The following is a 21,033-nucleotide window of genomic DNA, read 5'->3' as shown; positions in this document are numbered from 1 at the left end:
TGCTGCCTGGCTTAGCCAGTGACTGACTGGTTTACTGAGTTAGCAGCTCTTCTCCATCATGTGTACACTTAATCTACTGATTGGTTTACGGACTGGTTGAATTATTGTTTTTAGGTTGATTCATTCTGTCTGTTAACTGTTGAACTGACTGGTTTACCAATTGATTGATGGTTACGTTGGTTGACCTTGTTTAAATATTTACAGCCTGGTTACCAGCTGGTTTACCCACTGTTTGAGTGGTTTACTGCCACGCTGACTAGTTTAAATCCAGTTTATTCTGATTTTGTTTTACAGATTTACTCAGAGAAAATAGTGGTGTAATCGCATACATGCACAGGTTTACTGACTGGTTTACTGACTGGTTTACTGAGTTAACTGTTGACCCGACAAATCTACTCATTCTTAACTTCTTGACTGACCTTGTTTAAATGTTTACCGACTGGTTGGCTGACTGCTTTAGCCAATGGCAGCAACTAATAGTGCATGACTAGCAGAGTCCACTGTAGGCTTAGCAAGCTTGTTTAACTCTCCACTGACTGGTTGACCAGCTGGTTTACCCACTGTTTGAGTGGTTTACTGACTGGGTAAATGTTTACTGACTGGATTCATCCAGTTTATTCTCATTTTATACTCAAAACGGACAATTTTATTGACTCTAAATTAACTGGTCTACTGACAAAGTTAACCATCAGGTTGACCAGTTCACTCACTCTTAACTAGTTTACTGACCTTGTTTAAATGTTTTACTGACTGGTTGACTGACTTGTATACCCATTGGCTAACAGTTTTTAAAAGCTTATGACTAGTTTGATTGGAGATTGACCTTGATAAGCTGTTCAACGACTGGTGTACCAGCTGGTTTACCCATGGTGCACCTCGTGGGTAACTGGTTTGATACCCATGTAAATAAACTGGTGTACTGACTGATTTACTGCGTTAACTGTTGGGTTCTTCACTCATTCTCAGCTAATTTACTGACCTTGTGTAAATGTTTACTGACCAGCTGACTGACTGGTTTACCCATTGACTAACAATTTCAGCAACTAATAGTTTATGAAGTTTATTCGCTTTTTTAATAGTTTAACTGTCACTGGTTCACTGACTGACTGCCTGGTGGACTGACTGACTGACCACTGATTGGTTGAGTGTTTCACACGTTGTTTTACTGGTTGACTGTTTTTTTCACTGCATCAGTCAGTTAATCAGTTAACCAGACAGTTCATTGGCTGACTGAGTTAACTTGTGACTCCAGTCTAACTGCCTGATGGAGACAAACTGGTTTTCTAACTGGCTGACTGGTTTACTAGCTTGCTGACTAATCTTTAGATTATGATCATGTGTCATGTGTATGAACTGCTGGTTGATTAGTTGGTTGTTGGTGAACAAACTAGTTAATAACTGGGCCTCTGACTGACTGTTTCAGTGCCTTACTTGGTGACTGATATCAGTTGACATATTGTTTAAGGACCCACTCTCTCTCTCTTTAAACTCTTCGACTGATTTCTTTTTAATTCAGTGTGTCGAGCTTTGCTTTCTCGTCTGTCTTGCCTTTAACTGGACTGATGTTGTGTTACTGCTGCTTTGTTGTGCGACCGCATCATTTTTTGTCCATGAAAAGTGCCTTTAAATAAAATGTGTTATTAGGCCCGAGCAGGAACCGTCGCAGCAGCGGCGGCATGAAAAATCAAATTTCTATAACTCCACTGTCGATGGTCGAATCTGCACCAGACTTGTCATGTCACGCACATTTTAATCAAACTATTGAAAGTTATCAACAAATAAAAAAAACTAAAAATGCGTCTCTGGTTCGTTGCCATGAACTGTTTTGAGCGATTGAACTGGGCTGCGTAAAGCAGAGGACGACGCGGTGAAGGCTACGTGGCTACGTCACGCCATGTGAGTTGAATGTTCGCTACGTCAGAGTTTATTCGGCAAATCTGTTTCCATCAAACATTTTGCGCATTAACTCTGATTTGCAATCGACAAAAATCACCACAAGGCTGTAAGTCACATCGCCACCTAGTGGCAGCAGGACATTACGTTGTTTTATACTTCATACAGCCCCTGCAGCTGGTTTGACATGAAATTCGGTGCACATACCTCACCATCTGCAAAAAACTCTCTTGGTGCCACTACCCGAACACAGCATTATGTCGGCCATTTTGAATTCTTCTGCTCATTTTTGCATGTGCTGTCTTTTAACGACTCGTCCGACAGCTTTGACCCGACTGACTTCATATTTTCACGGGCCAATCTGAACGTCTTTGTAGTGAACAGTTATTAAAAACTTGAGGTTTTGTTGAAGGAAAGTTGATGTAACTCGACATTAAATGATCGAATCTGCCCAAAACTTCACGTTTGATGAGAGTCCCAACTTGAACACGTTAATATGCCAATATTCACCTACAGTCATAGCGCCCCCTAGTGGCAACAGGATGTGACATTGAAAATCAAAAGTCTGTCACTGTTTATTGTTGACTGGTTTTCATTTTTAGGTTTACCCATTGGACAGGTGTATAGATGTGTTTACTGACTGTTTATGATCACACGTGAACATATTTATTGACTGTTTGTTTGTTTCAGGTGTTTCAGAAATGTCTCAGCTGTCTGTCCTGCTGCCTCTCACAGGTACATTGTTTATTAGTCCTATTCTCTGTCAGCCAATCACCACAGAGCAGTTACACACCTGTTGTAGTTTGGCTCCGATGAAGAGTTTGAGGCTGCAGATTAATGTGATCTCTGTTTCTGTTTCTCTGCAGGCCTTTTGTTCCTGATTTCCTCGACGTTTGGCTCACAGTCCAGTGGTCAGTCCTCAGTGTTACCTGTCAGTCCTCAGCGGTACCTGTCTGTCCTCAGTGTTACCTGTCTGTCCTCAGTGTTACCTGTCTGTCCTCAGTGTTACCTGTCTGTCCTCAGTGTTACCTGTCTGTCCTCAGTAATACCTGTCTGTCCTCAGTGGTACCTGTCTGTCCTCAGTGGTACCTGTCTGTCTGTGTTCCTCTTACAGTGTTGTGTTTTGTAATCAGTCTGTTGTCATGTCTGAAAGTGCGACCTCTTCTTAAACAGAGCTCGAGCTCAGTTAACCTGCAGGTAACACAGACTCTGTTAGATGAATGAATCAGACGAGATTCTGGAGGGACAAATGTCTCCAGAGGAAACAAACAGAGGACGTGTTTGTGTTTGTGTTTCTAAGTTAACTCTTAGACTTAGGCTGGATTACACCAACAAGGATTAACTGATAAACCTCATTACATTGTTGTTTAAGTTTAAATTCTGTTGCACCAAACTTTTTAACTCTTTTAACCTCAGTTTAGTTTAATACATGAGATTTAATTTTAAACTCCAGTTCAAACTGTGAGGAGGTTTAACTCTCAACGAGGCTGTTGTATTTAAATGAACTGAGCAGAATAACCAACGTTAGTGGAATAAAGTGAAGGACAGACTCAAACCAGAGAGTGTTGTGATGCTGCTGAACTTTTATCCAGATACCAGTCCAGTCAGTTCTGGATCTGAACCGGATGCAGCTGCACACAGATTAAACTCTTTAACTTTGGTTTACGTTAATAAACTTATTATGATTGATTTTTAACGGTGCAACAGTACCTTCATTTTAAATCTGGATTTAAATCTGCAATTTTGTTTATTCTTGACATTTTTAAACCGTGTTTGTGAGAATTAGTATTTGATTTTATGGTGAACGGTAGAATTAGATTAAGGTTCAGACCACAGTTAACATGTTTGATTTCCTCCATTCAACCTAAAATACGAGCTCCATTGAAACTTTCTAATCGTTCAAAGTTTGAGGCTTTCTCAACATTCAAGTGAATGTTAAACCAGTTTCATGTGTTTTGTGTGTTTTTGTATTCTTAACATAATAAAATATTGTCGTTATCAGTGGGTCATGGTGACAGTTAGCCACGTAGAGCAGCTGTGACTGTTAAGGTTAGGTGTTGAAGACTCCAGGAAGTCGTCCTGTTCGTGCTGCAGAGTTCATGCAGCACAACACAGCAGAGGAAACAACACTCAGTGCTTCAAGGCCCAGTCACACCAGGACTGTTGGTGCGGTCCAACAGTGACTGCAGCTGTGCTGTTTTCTAGTTTCATCTGTGGCTAAGTGGGTACGAAGCAGACAGCTGCTTCTTCTTCTTCCTTCTTCTTCTTCTTCCTTCTTCTTCTTCCTTCTTCTCTTCTTCTTCTTCTTCTTCCTTCTTCTTCTTCCTTCTTCTCTTCTTCTTCTTCTTCTTCTTCCTTCTCTTCTTCTTCTTCTCCTTCTTCTTCTCCTTCTCCTTCTTCTTCTTCTTCCTTCTTCTCTTCTTCTTTTCTTCTTCTTCTTCTTCTTCTTCTTTCTCTTCTTCTTCTTCTTCTTCCTTCTTGTTGTCTCCTTCTTCTCCTTCTTCTCCTTCTTCTCCTTCCTCTTCTTCTCCTTCTTCTTCTTCTCCTCCTTCTTCTCTTCTTTGATGAATTATTTCTGTCTCTCTGTGGACAGGCCTCCCTGTGTGACTTGTCCTCAGAACTTTTTTCTGTGTTTATTTTGAGCCTGAATCATAAAAATGTCTGAAATTTAAAATAACCGCCGTCTTTTCTCTCTGATAGATGAAACAGATCCTGTGTCAGTCCCTCACAGAGCACATTTGTTTTTCTGGCTCTATTTCAATGAATTTCTGTCTCTCTCATGAATACTGTTGTGTAACAGTAAACCCTTTTTACCCTCACTCATAAATCCACTTGATTTCTCCCAGTTTGAGTCATTTTTATCCTGTTAAAAAGTGTTCTGTGTATTATTTTAACTGTAAGTGTATCACTTACAAGTTAAAGCACTAAAAACCTGCTGAAAACATTTCTACCATGGCAATAACTTATTCTGCTACTTGAGTTTCTTTTATTTTATGAGCTTTTTACGTGAAAAAACTACTAAAGCTGCATCCTTCGACCTCTCATGCACTAATTAAAAGCCACTCAGTAGTTTATTCTACAGTGAGCGGTAAATTAAGATATTTTTAGTTTATTAATTATCATCATGTGGCATCATCATTGACAGATGGAGTGTCATTTTTTTCTCTATTGGAAGCAAAGTCTATTAAAAAGTACCGTACATGCTAACAGACTCACTGAGGCTGCTCAGACTTGGTATCAACATCCGTTCTGAGTGACCACGTGTGATCAGATCTCACGTCCACGCTCTATATGAAATAAAGCCGTCCATCACTGGGACAAACAGACTCAAAGACACAAAGACAGAAAGAAATTAATGTAGCACGTTTGCTGAATTTACAAGAAGGCCCAAGTACTGAAGAATCAGTCGGAGACAGAGTTTCACACAGTTTATAAAGTGTCTCCAACTCAAAAACTCACTAAACTGACACATTTTTTGGGTCCAACATATTATAAGAAACTCAGATAAATGTCAAAGAAGAAAGTAGAGATGAAGACAACACAGATGTGATTGATTCTTATTTCAAACTTTTATTGTTGACAGATTCTTTCCTACTCTTCCTGTCAATCATTAACGCTGATGTTGTTTACTGATCAGTGGCGTACCCGGTGACCTGTGCGACCCGTGGGGCTGAGCTGACGGAGAACAGCGTGGTGGTTCTGTGTCCTCCTGACTGCACCCAGGGCAGAGTGCCTGTGTTCGGGACGGGGATCTACGCCTCCATCTCCACCATCTGTGGAGCTGCTGTCCACAGGTGAGACACCTGCTGTCTGTCTTCACTCTCTGGTTTTCTCCAGATTGAAGTTTTAAACGTTGGAATTTTTCTTGCTTTACTTCCCAACATGACTGATTGTATTCAGAACTGACACTCAGAACTTGACGTCAGGTTCTGGCTGAAGGTCTGGAGGTTTGGTTGGAGTTTTCTGGTGTGGTTGGGTGTAGATTTACAGACACGTGGATCAACACTGTTGTGCTACCAGCAGCAGCTGCAGACGTGACATAATAATGAGCAGCGTGAGTCCTGCTGTCTGCTGAACCTCAACAAAACACCAACACCATGAAGGAATGTGCAGGAACGAAGGATTAATCCTTCAACCCTGAATGACCTCCCCCCTCCTCTGCAGAGGGCCGCGGGGGCCCCGAGAGGAAAACACCGACTTCCATCCTTCATATCTCCTCTTCAGTCGTCTGTTTTTGTTTCACACATCTCTCTCTGAAGTCTGATGCTCGTTTTTAAACCACGCTGAACAGTCCTTCCTGTTCTCGGTGTTTTTCTGCAGAGATCCAGGCTCAGTGTCGAGCCACAACAAGGCTTCAGCTCAGCCAGTTCATTTAGACGGACCGTGATCTGATCTGGATCAAACCAGCCGAGATAAACTTCACTTCATCCACTCTCCTCATGAAGAACATTAGATTTTTATCTTTAAGTACTAAAACTCGAGTACTGTAGTCTGCTACTTTATACTTCCACTACATTTATTTGATAACTTTATTTACTAGTTACTTTACAGATTACATTTTTAAATTGATTGATTTTCTCATCAATCAGATAAAAACAGTGATTGTGATGATCAGCTGACTCAGTATACAGTTTATACATGTCAATATATGGATCAGTTACTTTGCTGATACTTTTGATACTTGAGTACTTTTACTGCCAAAAAATAACTTTGATACTACTTTGAGGTTTTAGCTGTTGATGGATATAATACTGATAAATAAGACTCGTGTTGTAATAAACTGTAATCACAGTAAATTGTTTTGATCATCAGCTGACGACAGTTAACTGTTTCCTGTCTCGTGTCTCGGCTCTTCAGGGGGACGCTCGGTCCGTCTGGAGGCCCCGTCAAAGTTCACAAGCAGAAGGGACGACTCAACTACGTGAGCTCCTACTCCCACGGCATCCAATCACAAGCCCTGACCCGCTGGACCGCCTCCTTCAGCCTCAGCAGTAGGTGGAGCCATTTCGGTCGTTAATCGATTGGTTTGTTTTTTTGGATTGATAAATTTACTTTTTATGATTTATAGATCAAGCAATGAATCGATTAATCAAAAAATGTCAAGAGTGAAAATCACACATTGCTGTGAAGGACACATACGAGTCTCCACTCAAGCGCCACCTGCAGGCTCATTCTGGAGCTCTCAGCAGAATCTCACCGTCGTCATCAGTTTAAACTTTTTGTTTTTCTGAACACTTGAAAGACATTTTTGTCCATGTTGGCTTTAAAATTCTGAACTTCTTCTGGAGCTGTCCAGCAGATGTTGAGTTAAGCTAGTTGTGGAGCTTTACTGCCCTCTAGAGGCTAAAACCCAGTGAATACAGCTTTAAGTGTTCATGTCCTGTCCCTGCTGTGTGATGTAAATCCTTCATGTTCAGCCTCTGTAACGCTCAGGTGAACAGAGATGTTAATGTTACTAGTCCTTAACATTATTCAGTGTTTTTGTCCAAAGATTCAACTTTTTAAAACTTTTTTTAAAGAAATATATTTAAGATGGCTGCAGCTTGTCTGTTACATATTAACCAGGACGATCAGGTGTGGGCTCTGTGTGTGCCAGCTCTGCTGCCTCCTAGTGGACAGATAGGATCATTGTTTATGGCTTCAAACGATCCTTACATTGTTGTCGTGTGTGACCAGAACCAGTTAATGTTCCACTGGAGTTGACCAGTGACACCAGTACCACCGCTCTGCCTGCTGCTGCTGCACAACCAGGTAAGTTATGATACACACCTGTACACTGTAGTACTGGAACTACTGGAACTCAACTTGTAAATACTACAAACTCTTAAATAACATCTGGAGATTGTATTAACCTCACGTAGACCAGGCCTTTATTTGAATATTAGGTTTTCCTGCTTTCTAATTGGTCGTATTTAAATAAGAGCACTTCCTGTTTTCTGATCTGCTGCTGCTGATAAACTTCCTCCACTTGTAGCTGTCGTCCTGATAAACTGAGCATGAAGTCCATTTCGACAGCAGTAACTCAGTCAGTACAGCAGCAGAGTCACACTGGGGCCTTTATTTATCCTTTCTCTCATTAACAATAAGACTGTCCTCAGTGATTAACTCCACTCAATCCAGGTTCACCATCTTTCGATTGTTAATGAAACTCAACATCCTGGAAAGATTTTTCAGATTTAAAACCCCATCAAGCTCAAGAAGCATTTTAATTTTTAATATGAAACATCTACAGGAAGTTTTGCGTGACAGCTTAACAGCGGTTAAGAAACGCAGCTCAGTAGAAACAACTGGAGACAATTAGTGCTGTGAAATTGTGCATTATGAGGATAAAGTACAGATAAGTCCACCCCTCCTTCCATCTTCATGCTGGTCTATTATTTGAGGCTCCGTCTTTATTTGAATAGCAGGCTTATTTAGAGAATTCACTGCAGCGACCCAGAGGTAAATAAACAGATGGTTCCTGCTGCTGTCAGAGTCGTCTTCTCCTCCCGAAGCTTCCAGACACAACAGGAGTGTGATGTTTCCACCAGACCGACTGTGAGATGACCTCTGTGTGTGTTTGTGTTGCAGCAAAGAAACCAGTGAAGAAGCCATCAGCGAAGAAACCTCCGACAGGCGGAAATAAAGGTACGAAGTCAGGATCAAAAACAGTTTTATCGCCAAGTAGCTTTTCACACACTACACACTAAGTAAGAGACGGGAAACAAGGAGATAACACGACAATAAGGACGTGAACAATGTGCCTGAGCTGCAAAGTGTTTCAATGCAGATGTTCCTAATGTGATAGAATGGAAATATATACAAATATAAAGTGTGTGTGTGTGTGTGTGTGTGTGTGTGTGTGTGTGTGTGTGTGTGTGTGTGTGTGCACAGACTGTCAGATGGACATCGCCATGGTGATCGACAGCAGTAACAACATTGGGCAGCGGCGGTTCAACCTGCAGAAGAACTTTGTCGCCAAACTGGCGGCCATGTTGAGAGTCGGACAAACGGGACCACATATAGGACTGATCCAGGCCAGGTGATACACACACACACACACACACACACACACACACACACACACACACACACACACACACACACATACACACAGCTTCTGGGCAGTGAGGTCTCAAACTCAAATGATCTGGGGCCTCTGTTAGTATCATCATCAGTTCAAGTGCTACAAGAAGACACAATATTTCTGAAAATGTAGTTTTTATTTCTGTTTTTAACATAATAATACAGACATGCAAACAGCAGTTGGTGCAGATTGTATATCTTTATTTCTGGTCAGACACCTTTCAGCACTTCTGCAAACACCAGTAAACATGTGATGCAAATCTTTCTTCATAATAACTTATGTAAACGTTGCACTTCGCTCACCGTGGTAGTCTGTTATCAGTTACATTACTCGCCCAGCGTCGTTCTGCTTTTTAATAAATCAACAGTCTGACGACGGACGCTACGACCGGAGGTGTCTCCTCCTGCAGCAGCAGAGTCACAGGAGTCAGCACGTAGAGAGCCGACTGACACGACGATGACCAGGATTTGTTGTCAAAGCGAAAGCAAACGCGCCTGTTTGGCGATATGTCAGATTTCAACTCATAACAGGAAACCCGATGATGTTAATGAGGGAAAAAGAGTCGTTACCTGATGAGAAGTTGGAGATGTTCTTCATCTAACAGCTGCTTCTTCTTCACTTCTCCCAGTTTGAGACCCCTGCTGTAAATAATTAACAGATTCAGGTTGAAGCATAAAGAAATAAAACCTAAAAGTTACAAGTTACAATTCTGAACGTAAATCAAACGAATTCTACAACGTTTATAAAATCACATTTACTCAAGATTGTACTTTACTCAAGTATTTCCATTTTATGTAACTTTATACTTGTACTCCACTACATCTGTGTAATCTGTGTGTGTGTGTGTGTGTGTGTGTGTGTGTGTGTGTGTGTGTGTGTGTGTGTGTGTGTGTGTGTGTGTGTGTGTGTGTGTGTGTGCGTGTGTGCGTGCAGCGGCTCTCCCCGGACTGAGTTCTTACTGACTAACTACACTCAGCCTAAAGAGCTGCTGTTTGCCATCAAGGAGCTCGCCTACCTGGGAGGAGACACCAACACAGGTGACACGCACACACACACACACACACACACACACACACACACACACACACACACACACACACACACACACACAATTACATTTTTTACACGTATTAAATGTCTCTCGGCCATTTTCAGCTCAGTTAGCTGCTTTTGATCTCCATCCACAAGCTCCTGGTCGTCCGCTGGATGAAGTTTTAACCACTGCTCTTGACAGAATCGGTGAAGTTTAACTAAATTTGTTCTTCGTCTCTTCAGCGCGGTCCACATGTTCTCGTCTCTTCAGCGCGATCCACATGTTCTCGTCTCTTCAGCGCGGTCCACATGTTCTCGTCTCTTCAGCGCGGTCCACATGTTCTCGACGGGGTTCAAGTCAGGACTTTAGGAAGGCCGTTCCAAGACCTCACTTCTAGCCTGATCCAGCCGTTATGCTTACAGTTGATGTTGGGACCTGTAACTGCTTTGAAATGGCTCCAAGTGACTCTCCTGACTTGTTCGGATCAATGCTGAGATCCTTAGACTTCCTTGAGACTTTCCCATCGTAGTGTTTGTGACTGAGTCCAATGGCTGTATCAAACAAGCTCTATTAAAATGATCAGCTGTTATCAGTCAGAAGAAGTTAAGATGCTACAAGGAACATTTGAGTCACACAACTTTCTATAATCACCTAAATTGATCGTAGCTGTATGTATATGATGTTTTTGTTCCACTTATTCCATCACAGAAACATGAAGCTGTAGAAATCACAGGAACTGAAGACTGACGTGATGAACATGTTCTTTATGAGTGGAAAACGTTAAACGTAAACGTTTCACCACGACTGTAAACCTGAATCTACGCTCACACTCCTGAGCAGCTATTTAAAGAAAAGACAAGAGAAAACTTTAAAGGTGTAAAGATTTAATCCTCATATCAGCTTTAAAAAGGACACGTAGAGATTTAATTTAACACTGAGGCTGTACAACGATATGAGAAATAGAGCAAACTAAATAAAGCATTTCATAAGAGGCGAGATGTGTTGAACATCAGTTTGAAAACTACACAATTTTAAAGAATCAAAGTCATTTTACAAGTTACACAAACATATTTAAAGTTATTGTAGAATAAATTTAAACAATAGTTATTAATAAACATGTATGAACCCAGAAAGTAATAATGTTGTTGTCAAAAGTATCAAGTATCATTTTTTAATGTTAGTATTGTGTTAAAGGTTCAAATCTTGGTACGTCAGCAACGAGATAAATAATATGGCCGACATCTTCAACGTCAGACATCAGGCAAACAGTCCCCCTCTCCTCCTCTTTAATCAAGATGAAACAAGAATTATTTTAACATCCATCAACTACACTTCCCATGAGCCTTTGGAATATGTTAATGATGTTAACGTTACATGAAAATGTCTCTGACTGGTTTCTTGTCGTGCAGGTAAAGCCATCATGCACACGGCGGAGACCTTCTTCACCCAGGAGAACGGGGGGAGGCGAGGTCACCCCCGGGTGATGATGGTGCTGATTGATGGCTGGCCATCTGACGACCTGGAGCAGGCGGCCATGTTGGCCAGAGAGTCTGGCATCAACGTGTTCCTGGTGTCTGTGGCCAAACCGGCGCCTGAGGAGCTCAGCATGGTGCGAGACAAGGACTTCACGAGGAAGGTCTGCGCTGTATTCACATTCTTAATCATTAAAGTTCATCTGAAGGTTTTTATCTTCAACATGTTTCCATGACAACTGACGTCTCCTCCTTCCTCCTGCAGGCGGTGTGTAAAGACAACGGTTTCTTCACGTATTCGATCCCCAGCTGGTTCAGCACCACCAAACATGTCAAACCTCTCAGTCAGAGACTCTGTGCGCTGGACAGCTTGCTCTGCAGTAAGACACAAATACAACATGTTATAAGACCACAGGAAGTTTGTGTACATGTTTAATTCACGGTGGTAAAAAGTCGAGTGCCACGCTGAGAAAATGTGTTTTGAAGGTAAAACCTGCTACAACTCTGTAAACATCGGGTTCCTCATCGACGGCTCATCCAGTGTCGGAGACGGAAACTTCCAGCTGGTCCTGGACTTCCTCGCAGGAATCACCAGAAGCTTTGACATCTCAGACGTGGGCTCTCGCATCGGTCAGCTTCACGGCATCACAATGATTTGATTGATTAATTGACGAGCTGATTGGCTGACTGACTGTGTGCTGGATGTTCAGGTGCGGTGCAGTTCACCTACGATCAGAGACTGGAGTTCGGCCTGTACGACCACTCGACCAAAGACGACGCCATCAACGCTCTGAAGAGGATCCCCTACATGAGCGGAGGAACGGCCACAGGAGGAGCCATCAGCTACGCCACCCAGAACCTGTTCAGGTAACGCCACCTCACACGAACCCATCCCATCTGGGGAGCCATTACCTCACACCAACATGTTCGGGTGACGCCACCCAAAACGTGTTCAGTTGACACCAGCCTGAACACGCTCTGGGTGGCGTACTTGAACGTGTTCGTGTGAGGCAACGTGACGTCTGTGAGATGACAGAAATAACTGAAGAAGCTACTCACTGCTGGAAGAAGTGACCCAGTCACAGAGTAATGTTTGGAGGTCAGAGAGGGTCTCAGGTCATGTTCCTCTGTTCTCCACCAGGCGGACAGGACCGGGCCGCAACTTCCTCATTGTTGTGACAGACGGCCAATCATATGATGACGTCACGCGCCCGGCGTTGGCTGCACAGAAACAAGGTGCGTGTTAAAATAAAGAAACAACAAACAGTTCGTGTTAGTTCCTTCTAAAATCTGCATCTCTTTCAAATCACCAGGCATCACCATGTTCTCGGTGGGTGTGGCCTGGGCACCCCTGGATGACCTCAGAGCGATGGCGTCGGAGCCGAAGGAGAGCCACACCTTCTTCACCAGAGAGTTCACCGGCCTCGCCGACTTCATCCCTCTGCTGGTCCGAGGCATCTGCCGAGACTTCACAGAGAACAACTGAGACCACTCGTGTGTTCTTCTGTACTTGTGATGACGACCGTAACACAAAACTTAAAGTCTGAACCAGCTGGAAGACTTTAAGGTAGAGAAATATGTCCTCTGAACATAAAAGGACACATTTGTACTTCTACACAACTGAGTCTGAACTTTTAAACAGCCTTTAAAGTTAAAACCTGACAAAATGTTTTCACAAAGATAGAAGCACACGCACACATTGTATATATACTGTACACATATACCAACCAATACTGATACATACACATGACGACACTTGTATATAAAAGACACACAACATAGAAAATCACATATATACCAAAAAGCCTTTTCTATTTAATGAAGGAGACGTTGGGAAATCAATAAAACAATCCTGTCACTGTGTTTGATCCTGCAATCACCTGTTGTACAATAAAAACTACAGTAAACATCGAATGTCATTTTCTAGCTCAATTGTATTCATTTTAACTTTAAAGGAACTGGAATAAGCACTTGTGTGATTGGCTGAGGCAGAGACGCTTTGTCCTGCAGAGTTCATCTGAAGCTAAGGAAGCTAATTCACATCCAATAGACTAAACATGAAATCAACCTGATCCACTAACAAGCTGCTGATTAAAGCCAACAGAACTGGATATTAGATCCTGTAATTATGACTTTTGTATCTCATAGTTACAAGAAGTATTTACAAGAAGACAGTTTTGTCATTATGAAATTCTGATTTTGTAATTACAAAACAAGGATGCTGTGATTATGAGATACTCATCTTGTAACCGCTAATAGAAATCTTGTAATTATAAGATTCTAAGTCAAATAACTTTATTTAATGTTAAATTTGATTGTTTTTCTTTGGGAAAGAAACATTTTTCCAGTTTTTCAAAAGTAATCTGAATTGCAGAATTTACCCATAAAGACGACCTAAATTCTTTGCTCCGAGGCTGAAAGGTCTTCTTGTGATCCAGGTGAATTAATAACGCAGTTTTATTTAGATTTTGGACGGACTGCTCCACACAGAAGTCTGTGACAGTGACACACGTCTAATTGTTGAGGCGCCTCGGTGTTACAGCACACACCGCGTCACTGAAACGTCCACAGTTCGATTCCCGGCTCATTGGTTCACCGTCTCCACACTGTGACTGTCAAACAAAGCAAAATATCAAACATTGTGTAACACTCTGTTCATTTGAGAGCACAGTTCAGTACTTCATATGCATGAATGAGATTTTCTTTTGTTTTTGTCTAAAAGTTGCTTTTTGTAGAAGAACTGAAGCCTGATGGATGCTTTGTGTTTAAAGGGCTTAAATGACCTGTTTGGTTCTTTGCTTTTGGGAAACGTGGTCCTGTTGTACCAGCATGTTCGGAGGAGACTTAAAGAACAGATAGAAAACATTGTGTAAATTAAACCTTCTGTACGATCTGGATGTTTAATGGTGATTCTGTCCTTCTTCTGTATTTATTACCTGTTTTCCTTGTGTCTCAATAAAGAGTAGTTATTTTTACACCTTGTCCATCGATGTCTGTTCTGCAGCTGTGAGACAGGAGCATGGTGCCATCTGGTGTCAAACTGCAGATTACACACTGAGTTTTACAGAAGAAACAGTGAAAAGTTTCACACTGAAAAGAAAAACTTGACTGCATCAAACAGACTCAGATCACTGGATAAACTGAGACATCAGTCAAATATGTGGCTTCATTTTTACCTCAACTCTTATTATTCCTTCATTATATGTTTATGTCATTTTCATCTCATGTTGGTCACAGGCTCAATGTTTTTATTTATATATCCATACCTCTTTATCAAGATATAGATATAGGATTATATACATATTTCAACAAGGACAAAATAAAACAAAAAACTATAATGCAAAATTATATTCAAATTAATTTAATCAACATAACGTAATCCATCACAATAAGGCTTAATTAGTTTTAAGCTTTTTTCAATATGTAAAAACTATTTTCAGATCTTTACAGACGCCATGACAGTTCGGTCACCTTTAACACAACAACACGTGTGTGAATTAAAACATGGACAGCTGATCCGCTCAGTTTTACTCTGGGTCAAGTTGGTTTGGACCCAACATGGCGGATCAGTGGCAGTTGGTTTGGACCCAACATGGCGGATCAGTGGCAGTTGGTTTCGACCCAACATGGCGGATCAGTGGCAGTTGGTTTCGACCCAACATGGCGGATCAGTGGAAGTTGGTTTGGACCCAACATGGCGGCTCGTCCCTCGAGCCGTTGCCTTGGAGACGCAACACAAACACATCCTGTGCGTGTTTCGGGTCTTCTCGCCGGTCTCACAGGTAAGTCAGAGAAGGTCACAGGTGTTTCTGCTCACACAGACGCTGCTTCGTGTCTGATGGCCGTCACGCGCTCCGTGTTTAATCTAATGTCAGTCATTTAAATATGACGCGGGAAAAGACTCGTTAACGGTAGCTAGCTCACGGCGGCTACATTAGCGTTAGCTCGTTACACTGGCTGGTTACAGGCAGCTGATTGAAGCTAACGTTCCTCTCGAGTCACTGGTTACCTGCTGCTCTCACCTGCTGGGTTACCTGCTGCTCTCACCTGTTGGGTTACCTGCTGCTCTCACCTGCTGGGTTACCTGCTGCTCTCACCTGCTGGGTTACCTGCTGCTCTTACCTGCTGGGTTACCTGCTGCTCTCACCTGCTGGGTTACCCGCTGCTCTCACCTGCTGGGTTACCTGCTGCTCTCATCTGTTGGGTTACCTGCTGCTCTCACCTGCTGGGTTACCTGCTGCTCTCACCTGCTGGGTTACCTGCTGCTCTCACCTGCTGGGTTACCTGCTGCTCTCACCTGCTGGGTTACCTGCTGCTCTCACCTGCTGGAAACTCACCTTACAGTTCAAACCAGATGTTGTAGCTGCATGTATGGACCCTTCAAGTGTCATTGTCATTTACTGAAACCTGATATTCATCAAAAAGGAAAATATTTCTGGGTCCATAGTTTAGTAAATAGAAATGTTTTATATAAAGATTAAAACATATGTAATTATAATATTCAGATTTTATGTTTGTCTAACATTTTAAACTGAGATATTTAGATATTTCAGTGTCGCTCAAAGCAAACCAGACGCATCAGAGCTCAGTTCAGAGTCTGAAAACTTTGTTTTAATTCGTTTCTGACTCAAAATGAATCTGAATGTGTTTTCTAAAGAAACCTGAAGTCTTTACAGAAACATGGAGACATTTCTTCTCTGGGTCACTACACACATCTTCAGCTCTTACACATGTTGGAACATAATGCTTGTTTTTCTGTTATGTTTAATGTTAAATGATATTTTTTTGTATTGTCCTCTTTATCATGATCTCTGTTGTTTAAATCAAAATACCAAAAATATATTTGTTTAAATCAGTTTGTGTAACATATATTTTTAAAACAGCTGATGTGTCTGAATACTTTGCCTGAGTTTTCTAAAACTTTATGTTGTCTAACTCATTATCAGTATTAACTTTGGGTCTGAACTCTGAAGTTAAACAGCTAAATTCTGGTGTTTTGTAGTCAGATATCAAACAAAGCAGCGGAGTGAAGAGGAAGAGGAGGGATCATGCCGAAGAAAGCGAAGAAAGGTGGAGGTAAAGGTGGAGGAAAGACGGAGGAGGAGAGACTGTTGTACCTGCGGCAGAGAGCTCAGGCTGAGGAGGAGATGGCCAAGCAGAAAGAAGAGATCCTCACTCAGTTTCTGAAGGTAACTCAGGTTGAGATTTGTATTTACAGGTGAACCGACAGGTAAACAGCTCAGCTGACAACCAAACTGTCTCTGGTGCTTCCACTGGTGTCATCACATCTGAAACATGTCTGACTCCTCAGCTCACAGTCTGCATATTTTTATCCGCTCATTACAATTTGAGTAGCAGTTCAGCTGTTTTCAATCACTTTTATTTACATAAAGAAATTAATTGATTAACCTTCAACTGACACTTTGATTCCTTTCAGTTGTTCAAATTTAACTGCGGCTTTAACACGAGCTGTTGGACATTTTAATCATTGTTAGTTTCATGAAGAAGTTTCAGTGTTTTTCACCAGAAACAAGAACATTCACATTTTCAGAATAAAATGTAGCTCTCTCAAATCAAAATTAAGTTTTTATACTCGTGCATGAAGCCAATAAAGTATCCAGCCAACACCAAAACCAGATCAGTATTTTCTGTGTGTCAGCTCTTTGATGGTCCTCTGTTTGAAACCAGGACAAGTTGCAGAGGGAGCAGAGGAACACGGCGGTGAACCTGCTGAAGCTGAACGAAGGCTGGAGGTCGATCCTCCGTCAGACTCGAACCGCCGAGCTGCGAGAAGACATCGCGGTGCTCAGTCAGACGTTTGAGAGACGCCTGGACGCCCTGGACAGCGTCCTCAGGGTGAACAAACAGCTCCTCCTTCTGTTTCTTCATGCTGGATGTCAACAAGTCTGACTTCCTGTTTGTTTGTGTTGCAGAATCTGGAGTCCGACCTGCAGGAGGCGGAGCGTCAGTCGGCTCAGGTGCGGCGGGTTCACCTGCAGCATCTGGAGCGTCTGCGGGCTCAGCAAGATAAACGGCTGACCTTTGTGCAGCTGCAGTGGGAGAACGGCCTGCAGCACCTCAGCTCTATGTTCAGCTCTGAGAGGTCAGTGTGAGACTCCACAGCGCCCCCTACAGACTGACTGCAGGGCTCATTACAGCAGCACCAGAACCACCAACACACTGATGGTTAAACACTCCAGTGATCCAGGTTTCCATGTTTGAAGTAGTATTAATGCTTCAGTGAGTCCAGAGCAGCAGTGTGAAGGCTCAGACGGCCTCAAGTGATGTTGAAGGTTCAAGTTTGAAACAGAAACAAATGTGTTGGTGTGGAGAGAGAGACGTGAGCTGAGCACACCTCTGTAGCTGCACATTAGCTGCTGCTAGCAAAACACACTTTCTAGTTGCATTGTGGGTAATGTAGGGACGAAGTTTTGACAAGAAGAATGTGTGGAATACAAAAGACGAAATCTGGTTCTGCTGTGTCCACTTTGATCGAAAAACTGTCCATGAGTTTTTTTCCCGTGAAGCTGTGTGTTAAGTATCAGTGTTGATGTTCACACTGACATCATGACGTTAACGTCTCAGATGTCCAGACATTCATGAACAACAGTGGAAGATAATCAGTAATGTTGCTGCCTGCAGACACACAGAGCTGTACGATAACACATCTGCTGTACTGAGACAGCACAGCAAAGGAGCTGGTGGGAGGAAAGCGAGCGAGGAAGTCATGGAAATATGTCTCAGCACAGCTCTGATCGATCCAAACTCCATTCAGGGAACAAACATTTTAAAAGTAGTTGGCTTGTCGTCTGGCCGACAGACCTGACAGAGTCTTTTTCCAAGGCGACATCATGATGTTATTTCAGCTTCTGATCCATTTATTGCATCAGATCACAGAGAAAGATCTTTTCTGGGTTCTAGTCCACATCTGGTAGTCTGCGTCTACCTGATGGTCACAGTTACTATTTACTGATTTTAATTTCAGTGGAGGCAGATGGACACAGCTGAGAACTGGGCCCCGGTCAGCCTCAGGTAGACGCTGACATTCACACAGCTGCGTGCTGTGCAAGCAAATATTTTCTATATTTTGGCACCATGACAGAGGAGATAACTCTCCACACCAGCTGGTGGTGGTCGTCTGTATTTATTACTCTGACGTAATGATGGTGGACATTAAGATTCAGATTTACAGGTTGAAAAACCTTGTTTACAAGAAGAAAAAGTGGTGGCGTCACTAAAATCCTCAGTTAGCATCACTGTGCTGCATGCTGATCTGTAATCTTTGTGTTTCAGGAAGCAGACGCAGGCGAGCCGTCGGCAGCAGCGAGCTGATCTGGAGGACGCCATGTTCTCTTTGGAGCAGCAACACAAAGTGGTGATGGAGGAGATCCACAGACTGTACGCTGACAGCATCACGGCGTTTGAGAGCGCTCACGACGACAGGGTATCTGACAGAAGCAGCTCCCTCTGCTCCTCCAGTCTGACGTACAGGTGTCTGACAGACAGGTGTGTCTCCTGTCTCCTCTCTGTGGACAGGTAGCTGCTCTGGTCCAGGAGAACAAGAACAAGCTGGAGGAGAGGAGCCTCCAGAACCAGGAGCTAGTGAAGCTCTGCAGCGATGAAACAAAGAAGGTCGATGATCTGCTCGCCAACAACCAACGACTCATCCAGAAGACCAACGCAGACATGAGGAACGTCAAGAGTCTGCAGGTCGGTGGAGCCGTTCAATCAATAATCTGATTTTAAACTGCATCCACAAATGTGTCTTCACATCCTCAGAGTCAGATGGGAAGTTGAACAGAGATGGGTCCACGAGACGTTTAGCGTGATGTCACGTAGCTTCGGATTGCTGATCTCCATCCTCTCCATCTTGTTTCCTTCCTTTGTCAGGATCTTGTCATCCAGCTGAGGGAGAGGCTGAACTCCAGAAAGACAAAGAACCAGTTGGTGGAGCAGGACCTGACAGCCGCCAGAGACCAGGTGAAAAGAAAGACTCTGGAGCTCCGGGAGCAGCTGACTCGGTCTCAGAAGGCGGCGAGGAAACAGCTCACCGACCTCTCCCTCCAGGGCCACAGCGCCACCAAGAGACTGGAGGCAGTCACCACCAAGGTGAAACCTCTCACAGCCTGTTTGTTGTCAGCTGTCTGCTCTCTGCTCTCATTCACCTCTTCTCTCTGTGGCGGTGCAGGGGGAGAGGGTTCTGCATGTGGCCGAGATGTGTCAGAAGCTGGAGAACAAGCAGAGGAACGTCTCAGCATTGTTCTCTGCAGAGGATCACAGAACAGAGACGCAGCAACCAGCAGAGGTAGGACGTGGTCAGAGCTGCAACGGTTCAGCCATTAGTTTAACATTTTGATGATAGATGAGTTTGAGTAATTTGTTATGAAACAACATTCTGTGATGTCAGCGTGATAAAAGTGAATGTTTTGTGCTTTCTGTCCTCTGTGACAGTAAACGGAAGATCTCTGGGCTGTTGTTGAAACCCTGATCCACATTTTTCACTATTTTATCACATTTTAGAGACCAAACAACTAATTTATGAGTTGAGACAATAATCGACAGATTAGTCCACACAGCCTGTCCTCCAGAAGAAGTTCAGATACTTGTGTAAAAACAGACTCTGGTAAAAGTAGAAGTGCTGACTCAGCTTCTTTACTCCAGTAAAAGTAATCGAGTACAGGCTCTGACATGTACTCAGAGTATCAGAGTAAAAAGTCTCCCTCTGAAGGACATTTGTGGTCAAAGCTAACTGAAGCTCACATCATATTAATATAATTCAAAGACTATTAAAGTTAAAGGTAGAGTCAGTAGGATTTGTCCCAGCTGTTCCTGAACGCACCACAAAGATAGTTGATAGTTGAGTCTCATTCCCAGGACGTCAAACAGCCACATGTTGGGTTGGTAAAGCGTCCCGAGCAGCAGCAAAGAGAGAAAAGTTGAAACAGACAGAAGCAGGTGAGCAGCATACGTATCGTCCTCACTGACCTGTTTCCGCCTGTAGGGGGCGTCAGCGTTCCCGGAGCTGCAGCGGGTGACGAGGAGCATCAACTCCGCCGTGCTGCAGCGAGAAGCTCTCAAGAAACACAAACAGGACCTGACCAGAGAGAACCAGCAGCTCAGGCTTCTGCTGCGTCAGCACCTGGACGGCATGACGGTCAGCGACGGCACCCTCGACGGACCCAACGCTCTGCTCGCCGTGACCCAGGCCCCGACCACCACGGCTCCACTGGACACCAACAGACGGCACACCGTCATCGAGGGCGTCCACGCCGTCAAACACTCACTGTAGAACTATGGGACAAAACACTGGACTGTAAAGACGACCTGTTCATCATGAAATGAATAACACGACTTAACCGGCTGTTAAAGGTCCAACTTATAGCACGTTTGATGTTGAGTCTCATCCAGCTCGTCACATTCTGACGCTGGATCGGTCGATCGACCCAAAGCGTCAGTATGTGACGAGCTGGGATGAGACTCAACAATCAACCATCTTACAAGCTGGACCTTTAAAGTTTGTCACTATCACTCAGTTTGATCTGAAGTTGTTTTCTGTGATCAAGTATTAA

General features: G+C 43.1%; 2 protein-coding genes across 3 annotated transcripts; both read left to right on the top strand.

Moving 5' to 3' along the window:
- Nucleotides 1-2,589: 2,589 nt before the first annotated feature.
- Nucleotides 2,590-14,439, top strand: coch (coagulation factor C homolog, cochlin (Limulus polyphemus)). Its single transcript, XM_073483632.1, has 14 exons — nt 2,590-2,628; nt 2,760-2,804; nt 5,531-5,687; nt 6,751-6,884; nt 7,570-7,644; nt 8,464-8,520; nt 8,767-8,914; nt 9,893-9,996; nt 11,402-11,628; nt 11,730-11,844; nt 11,951-12,094; nt 12,175-12,331; nt 12,606-12,700; nt 12,778-14,439. Exons 1-14 carry the CDS (start codon nt 2,595-2,597, stop codon nt 12,948-12,950), a joined length of 1,665 nt encoding a protein of 554 aa, XP_073339733.1. The 5' UTR covers nt 2,590-2,594; the 3' UTR covers nt 12,951-14,439.
- Nucleotides 14,440-15,160: 721 nt separating this feature from the next.
- Nucleotides 15,161-21,033, top strand: drc2 (dynein regulatory complex subunit 2). 2 transcript variants are annotated; one of them, XM_073484311.1, is made up of 9 exons: nt 15,161-15,246; nt 16,467-16,653; nt 17,153-17,320; nt 17,398-17,567; nt 18,758-18,908; nt 19,001-19,174; nt 19,355-19,573; nt 19,653-19,769; nt 20,466-21,033. In XM_073484311.1, exons 2-9 carry the CDS (start codon nt 16,513-16,515, stop codon nt 20,751-20,753), a joined length of 1,428 nt encoding a protein of 475 aa, XP_073340412.1. In that variant the 5' UTR covers nt 15,161-15,246; nt 16,467-16,512; the 3' UTR covers nt 20,754-21,033. The 2 variants fall into 2 exon arrangements, with proteins under 2 accessions (XP_073340412.1, XP_073340413.1); XM_073484312.1 differs by lacking the exon at nt 15,161-15,246 and adding an exon at nt 15,764-15,833.

This window comes from Pagrus major, chromosome 16 (assembly GCF_040436345.1).
Source record: "Pagrus major chromosome 16, Pma_NU_1.0".
NCBI lineage: Eukaryota > Metazoa > Chordata > Actinopteri > Spariformes > Sparidae > Pagrus > Pagrus major.
The sequence above is the reverse complement of the archived record's forward strand: the minus strand, read 5'-3'. Positions and strand labels throughout refer to the sequence as shown.

Bases quoted from the DNA above. Each gene is read 5' to 3' on its own strand.
- coch (XM_073483632.1), top strand. From the start codon at position 2,595: ATGTCTCAGCTGTCTGTCCTGCTGCCTCTCACAG. The intron at 6,885-7,569 runs GTAGGTGGAGCC...GTGTGTGACCAG, and splicing joins CGCCTCCTTCAGCCTCAGCA to AACCAGTTAATGTTCCACTG. The intron at 8,915-9,892 runs GTGATACACACA...GTGTGCGTGCAG, and splicing joins ATAGGACTGATCCAGGCCAG to CGGCTCTCCCCGGACTGAGT.
- drc2 (XM_073484311.1), top strand. From the start codon at position 16,513: ATGCCGAAGAAAGCGAAGAAAGGTGGAGGTAAAGGTGGAGGAAAGACG. The intron at 19,175-19,354 runs GTCGGTGGAGCC...TTCCTTTGTCAG, and splicing joins GGAACGTCAAGAGTCTGCAG to GATCTTGTCATCCAGCTGAG. The intron at 19,770-20,465 runs GTAGGACGTGGT...TTCCGCCTGTAG, and splicing joins AGACGCAGCAACCAGCAGAG to GGGGCGTCAGCGTTCCCGGA.